The sequence below is a fragment of the Pieris brassicae genome, chromosome 1 (assembly GCF_905147105.1).
Source record: "Pieris brassicae chromosome 1, ilPieBrab1.1, whole genome shotgun sequence".
In the NCBI taxonomy this organism is placed as follows: domain Eukaryota; kingdom Metazoa; phylum Arthropoda; class Insecta; order Lepidoptera; family Pieridae; genus Pieris; species Pieris brassicae.
Window position 1 is genome coordinate 20,084,783 of NC_059665.1, and position 8,262 is coordinate 20,093,044.

General features: G+C 32.7%; 1 protein-coding gene across 1 annotated transcript in view; it reads right to left on the minus strand.

The window, feature by feature from the left end:
- Nucleotides 1-4,354, minus strand: part of LOC123708758 (protein TIS11) — a 30,194-nt gene extending 25,840 nt beyond the window's left edge. The window contains exon 1 of the mRNA XM_045659628.1: nt 3,686-4,354. Coding sequence (XP_045515584.1) covers nt 3,686-3,745 — 60 coding nt within the window. The 5' untranslated portion in view covers nt 3,746-4,354. The remainder of the gene's footprint in view (nt 1-3,685) is intronic.
- Nucleotides 4,355-8,262: the final 3,908 nt, after the last annotated feature.

The window sequence follows — 8,262 nt, forward strand, 5'->3', positions numbered from 1 at the left end:
GTTGTGTCTGCGAACAGCGCCAGTACAGAATAACATATCGCCAACACAGCATACAAGGAAATAATTCGATACGTGAACTATGATACCAGCTCCCACAATTGTTTGCGCTGTACTCGAAGGTTTCTGCAATCTTGGGAAATGACTTGAGACCAGAACCGGCCGTTTGAGAAACTTAATATTGCGAAAACTGGAAAGTTTACTTGAAGATTACCAACATGTAAATATTTGCGAGGTTTCTGAACTGTGAGGATGTATCACAGGAAAAATCTAGTTATCTTCGTGAAATAATTCTTACTTTAAAGCACTTAGTCGATAACATGGAGACTAATACAGAAGATATAATATAATATCCTTTAATTATACAAAACAGACTCTCCTACTATAAGCGCCAAAGTGTATATTTAGTCCTTATGTGTGAATATGGTGAGTTTATAAACACGTTTATACATGTCAAAATTTAATTAAAGCCAAATAGGGTTAGTTTTCATAGCAGTATTTGAAAATACTGAACGTAGTTAGAAATACTATTGTTAGCAAACGTGCATAGTTGTAGCGATAACACGCTCCGATACCCCTGATACTGACCAGCAATTGGCAAACTCAACTGTAAAATTATATTCTAAACTGATATCAGATATAATTTTTGCTTTGTAAACTTTTTATCGAAAAGTAGATAATTACGTACTTCCCAGATTCTTTAACAATAGAATTCCCATGTAATCCCGTAATCCACAAAAACATACCTACTGCTCCCGTCTTTGTCCGGTTCATGGTTCATTATATACCTAAGTTTTTAATTCCGGTAAGAATATTGGCAAATCTAGGTAGATGCGGTTTATTAAAATTAATTATTCCATGCGCTAACTTTCTTCAAACCCAGCCAAAAAGCGGTGGGACAAATCAACAAAACCAAGTTTGTATAAGCAATATTTTACTGTGGCAAGTTGCATATTTTTCGTGCAAATAAAGGAAATAAAGGAAAACTTTAGAAATTGAGCTTAAAGAAATCTACTTGAGCTGGTCTAATTGTTTATCGCCCCTCTTGTAGAAAAATTGAACAAAGCTCTATCTGCGCACAAAAGCCTTTTTATTTCGTCAGGCAAGTTGTAAATGGCGTGCATTGTAAATAGCAGGTAGACGGTTGTAGGTGTAGAACGGTTAAACGGCCAAAATTCACAAAAAAGACGCACCTTTCAATATTCCCATCACAATCAAAGCACTCCTACTACTACGCGAGTTTTTGTATAGATTGCTTTTCACGCAGCAGTGTTTTTTCAAAAGTGGAATGTAAACTTATACTATAAGCATTGCTTTTAGCATAGACACGAGAGCTATATAAACATTTATATTTTATGAAAATTAGAAGGAAAATAATTGGTCGCCTATTGTTATTTATGATATAAAAGTTGATGATGACGAGTCACGTATATTTCTACACTGGTAACAATTACCAATCGTTATCAAACCAGTTTGTGTCATTAAAGAAATATATTAAGCATTAATTAAGTGGACGTCAATTGTTCGTTATTAGATTTGCTTTCAGTTTAAAAACCCGTAAAACAACAGACCTTTGTATGATCAAATTTTAATAATAAATCAATTCTATTCCGAGTTTCACATTCAATTCTCATTTCTGTGGACTTTACTGATATGATGAAGATATTTTAAATATCTCATAGAAATAACTGGTATTTTTGCTATAAATCGGGACGTCACGACCTACATCATAACACACTGTACGATTATTCATATATTTGTATATTTAATTTACTAACTTGTACTACTGCGGTTAAGCCACTAAACTAAATAATTGTTTATAGATAATAGAGCACATTCTTTAGAACGCAAAACGTAGGTCTCCAATTCTACATGACGACATCGCTAAAACTAGTCTGCTTTAAAATTGATAATGACCAACATTTTAATTAAAACAAAATTAAATAACCGCTTCTCCATTTGAAGCACTTGTCTATCCTCAACGTATTTAAACCTAAAATGTAGGTTAATTTTTTTATATATTTCTCGGTCTTTGTTACCCTCTATATGCTTCGTTGAATATAAAACAGGGCAACCCTAAGCAACAAGTGTACGCAATATAAAGAAACCACAAAAACTGAGCAGGTAGCGTAAATGCATTTCAAAGAAAATATAACCGTATGAATTAGTTAATAGAACCGGTTTTGCGTTGCCCCTAAAGATACAGTCGAAGGGCAGCCACTATTCCATTATAGGCTCTATTACAATGGATGAGGATTTATTTTCTCATAAGGGCGGAGATAAAACACCAGTCACACCACTTAGCTGTCTGCTCTTCACCCCTGCTGAGATTTGAAAGGATTTGTCAAGTTATAAGATCCTACGAATAATAATTGTGCTATCCAGTACATAATGGTTATATACTAAAACAAGTTGAATTATTTAATGTGAATTCTTTATAAGTTAACACAATTTCAATACATAGTTTATTTAGTGTAAATATTACAGCGTCTACTAAAATACAGATTTACACCCTATATACTATTTTTATAGTTTTAGCTACTAATAAGTTAGAGGCACATTAAACGTATAAGGGTTTTAGGATTTAAATACTTTTTCGTCATATAAACGCACTTAAGTTCAGAAATTCTTAAGATTTGGCTAACCAAAATTCGATCCCTACTTAATTATTTGAAAATCTCGATTTGTTTCAATCTCCTTGGGCAATTATGTTGTAGAACTTAAACCACAGTATTTCCTAATCAGTTTAATATAATTTTACTTTTAGAGGACACTCGATTCTATTTTACAAGTGCCCGTTTAAGGTGCTAAATAATATTTTAGGTTTTTGTTCATAGTAAGAATTATTCTTTAATACCATTAGACGGATAAACACATATGTAGTATTTAGGTACCTATGCGAAGAACGGTAGCTAAACAAACTATAATAGTTTATTTTATTTTATATATTTTCTATTGTTATTTAATTTCTATGAATATATAGCTAACTAAGCACTTATTACTGGTTTGAAAGGTTTTCCGTAAACTATAATTACGGTAGCAGGAACTAACTTAGGCGGTTTATGGCAATATGGAAAAGACAACTTACCTTGTAAAGCAAACTTTGATTACGTACTAATACTACAGTTTGCCTAGGGCCTAGTCAAATATGAAACAATAAAAATTGGATGTTTTTATTTCATCTTTGCCGAATCTATGATTTACAATGATTGTATAGCGAAGGTATTAAACATTTATGATAGATACTTTATATCCAAAAATGTCATCATCAGAATTAAAGGTTAGGTCATTTTTTTAATGTCGGTAGGTCAACGAAATCATTTCAGACCTAACCTAACATTAAAAACGTGCAATAAACAGGGTATATTATACTATAAGTACTAATATTCATCATGCAAGTTATTTTGGATTTTCGTGTGCCTAATACAAATGTAAGTTATCGTTTGAGCTGAAGTAAGAAATAAATTAGCTACTCAGTTTTAAATTTTTCAACACAACACATATTCCTTAATCAATATGAAAGAACATAGAAATAGACTGAACACGTGGGCCAAATGTAACACGAATGAGTTTAAAGGCAAGTCTAATGATTTAGAATAGATATAGGTAAGTGGAAAATACGTAGTTAAAGTAAAATGGTTAAGCTTTAAATTTGCACCTTCTATTAAATAAGAGAAATGGATCTTACCTTCAAGAACAGATCACCAAAATCGTACAGCGCAGACTGATGCATTATGGCAGTAGACATGATGTAGAAAACCAAGAAGGCACTAGTTGATATCCAGGATTTAGTTCTTGTGACGCGATACTATATTCGCCAACTGATCCACAACGGCACGAAATTTTATACGAATCACTGTAATTTATGGAAAACGTCTAAAAGTCACGATACGGATGAACTAAACAAGAATTTAGTCGAATGAAGTTGCAATGTTAGTAAATCGTTGCCTTTTTGTTTTTTGTTCGTTGACCACAGATTGAACCTGATCTAGATGGCTTAGGGCAGTTTTTTTATGTCACCCTCCACGAACAAGCCAGTATTTTTGAACACAATTTCGCAAAAGTTGCGAAAATGTACAAAACAGTTCTTCTATTTCGAAATAACGTCTTCTTCACTTGTTTTTCGCGTCTATACGGAAGTTCACAATTTTGGTCAAAACTCTGCGCGAACTATTTGAAAGTAAGTATTGGACATTAAAAACTTTTATATGTCCGAATTTATACTCCAAAACGGCTTAAATTCTGGTCTGTATAAATCGCAAATAAAAAATAAATCGCCGTGTTAACGTCCGCGCAAAATGCACCACACGTTCATTCCGTATCACGCTTGCTCGCGCACTGAGCCACAGAGCCTGCAATTCGGTTAAACACCCGTGACTCGAGCGAGCCGGCAACGAGCGGGTGGATTTTGTTTTCAAATCAAACAGCACGATCACGTTTTGGAATAAGCTTCGGATACTCTCGGTTGCAATCGTCTATACTCGGGAATCTGTTTTGTTATTGCATTGTTGCCAATTGAGCGCTGTTGTCGCTAGTTTATTATTATGTTTAATTATTAAAGACGCGCTTTAAATACGTGATTAGGAAACGTTTTAGAATGAACATTGAATATCAGAATATCTAATCGTTTCAATAATCATTAAGATAATTTAGTATTAATATTAAGAATATATATTATTACTATGTATTGGTTATACATTTACGATAATTTTACATGCTTAACACTCTAAATTCATGCTGATTCTAGGAAAATACTAAATACCTATTTTAGTTATTATAAAAAAATACGATTTTATTATTAAAATAATAAAAATTAATTTTTTTTATTATTAAATTAATATAATTTAGCATTCAATTAAAATTTATTTCAATACACATAATAATTAATATACGTCTCAAGATAGTATGCTCAATGCTCGAGGCGCTTTATTTTAATCAACTTAAACCGCATTGACAGCGCAATCGGGGCTTTGAGAGTAGATTCTTGGCATTACTTTGTTATATTGCCGGTTCTGGGCCAACAAAAATAAAAACTCCTTTCCATCACTGTCCTTTTTTAAAGAACGCATAATGACCGGTTGTTTTGAAATAAATTAAAATCCTTATTAACTATTTAGTGATATATTTATATTTAAATTATTTATCTGTTTTGTTCATAGTATGTTTGTTTGTAATGCTTCATATGATGTAATGTAATGATTTTTAAATGTATGTTAAGTGTATTCATTAACATTTTTATATGTAATGTTTATCCTAAGTTGTTTCATTTTTAAGTGAGTTTCGTCACTTTTATATTTTTCACTAGGGTTTTGTACTACGTTTGTTTTAAAATGGGGCCAGAGTTTATGGCATCTGAAGCAGTACGTGTTACATCCATTATATTTAGTCAGATCCACTAGGTAGATAAAACCGAAGAAAATTTCGACCCTGATTTCTAACCTAACCTAATCCATACGAAATAATCTTTATAAGTCGTTTGAATTTTACTAATATTTTTGTTAATCTAAGTAAAAGCTCGCAACGAATATTAAAACATATCAGACCAACAAGTTAAACTGGTCTATGTATTTATTAATTTTGGCGAGGAAGTGCTAAAAAATAAGTGGCCGGTCGGAACGGTGCGCAAACGCAAAAAGTTGTAATTTTAGAGCTGGTTCCACAAAAGTAGCTAGGCTATAGCGCTCTCTTGTTAATAAAACTGTGGACATTGAACAGGAGAAGCGTTTTTTATGAGGCTCAAAAACCCTTCCATATCCAATATGACGTTTATGTATGATTTTTGTACAGGGTTGTTGAAATTAAAACAAATTAACCAATATTTAAAAATAAATTTACTTCGCTACTCCAACAGAGGTTCTGTTGCATTTTAATGTTATATTATGTGGAACGCACAATATTAAAAAAAAAAACAATATTTTCCTTGCTCGTCAAAATTGGTACAGATAATTAATGTTTAATATCTATAGATATGCAATGCTTTTGTTAAAGTTAGTCTGTGAAGAAATAAATTTTTAGTTTAACAATATAGTTTTTACCCAGTGGTTGTACTCATATGTTGAAACAATTGATTTTATACCACCAATACCTATTTGTATTGGCGTTACCTCGCTCATCGCTCCCGCTAGATATCTGTTACCACCACCGCAGAGCGTCCCTTGAACAACTTTTTATACTATATTCGTTGGCAAACCCGTTTGTCTGTTTATCTTGCACCAAGCTTACGGGAATTAGAAGGGCTTCCAAACACCGTGGTTCATCTTTTTCGTTAGCTAAGAAGAAAATTGTCCTTGATTATTTACTGATTTCGATTTATACATCGATTTTGATATATATATAGTGCATTATTTTTTGGTAAGGACAGGTAAGGTTGACATAGATGCAATATAACTGTCAATTAAAGTAACTTGTTAAGGATTTTAATAGTTTTTAGTCAATATACAAATGGACAATTATCACATGAAAAAAAACATATTTTTTATGTTTTTCCCGTTGGTAAACATAAAATAATATATTTAAATAGGTAAATTAGAGAACATAGCGCGCTAATATGCTCTAAGAAAACATGACTAATTCAAATTTCAAACGAAATACATTATATTTTTAGTTTTCGTGGTAAGAAAAGCTATTCACAAAGGATTAAAATTTTTATATTTATGGATTAGTAACCTACCTGAGTCGTTTTTCTTCGAATAATTCTAACACGAATACGGCTTCTATGCACTTGTAGACTCATAGTGATATGTGTAAAAATATAAAAGAGCTTATTCATTTGTTTTTTTTATTCTAAGCTCGTAGGGGATCAGCCTTCTATGCCGTCGACCTTTTGGGTCTAAGCCATGGTTCGTCACGGTGGCCTTGCCTACATATTTTGTAATACAGACCTTTTAATCAGTATTCCCCTCTCCCCTTTCCACCTGTTCATCTATTTTCCCTTGGATCCACTCCGTCAAGCCTTTCGTCCATTTTTCGTTTTTTTCCAGTGATGTTACATGCTTCTCTAAACCCTGAAGTCGTAGGTTCGTTCTTTTGCTGTGATGAATGGACTGAACAAGTGTTCAGTAGAGAGCAACATGACAGATGAGAGAAAACATGTGTCATACAGAAGACTGATCTCCTACTTGATTATGAAATAAAAATTATTGAAGAAACTACTTATATAGGATTTTTTAATATAAGCAATGTTGGCCCATTGGCTTCAGCATGGGACTCTCATCCCTTAGGTCATATTATGTTTGATATCCTGTACACCAAAGGACTTTCGAAATGTATCAGTCCTCTCAATAGCTAGGTTTGTCTGCCACCCTTTATTGGAGGCCTATATAACATCGCATCATTATAAAGATGTTTTCTATCTGCTGTTCTCAAATATCCCTTATTCGAAGTTAAAGGCTTCGCTAAGTGTCCGTTGCATGGTATCTGTTTTTGCATTGTAATGTTCACACAGTTAATTACATAATGTAAATGCTGTGAGAACTATATTGAAATACGAGTTGAAATATAAGAAAGTTGCTTACGTGTTTGAATATACTAATTGTATCGCTTGAAAGATAATGCTATAAGGACGCGCATTGGTCTTCTTATTATGTCTAAAGTAACTGTAGTGTTTTAATTTTGTTTCCAGACATTTAAAATGCCAGCTATATAATTTATCGGACTCAAAACAACCTCTAATATAAACAATATTATTTAATTAAAACTTAGTAACTTTAGTATATAACAAAAAACAATAACTAACCTTAAAATAAAATAACTAAAATATATCATTGAAAGGATTCCCTTTAGGTAAGGTTCCGAAGATACTGGCAGCGTTCCCCCTTTGAAAAGCTAGACTCTTTGTCCGAGATAGCTGCCAGCTCTTCGGTCTCATGTGATGTCGACTAACCTTTTAGCTATTTTCTTTGAAAGCCTTATAGCGCTAGGACCCCACGGACCTAGGGTCTCGACACCGAATAGGACAAAATTATATTCGGAGACTAGATCTGTATTTGTATGCTTTAGCTAAACCACCTATACAGAGAGGATTTGGCAAAATGAACAAGAGTGAAAGGATTCAATACAATGCAGCTATCTCATACCTAATTCCGCATAAGCTATAAAATCCGGTATTTTTTTGCTGAACATAAAAGGAGAAAACTGTGTATACGTACACTTAAAACTAAGTACATTTTTAACGACCCAGCCTCATAATGTACAATATTTCCGTATTCCTATATCAGCCAGTAACATTTGTAAAGCCTATGAATAATTAATTTTATGTATGGAATA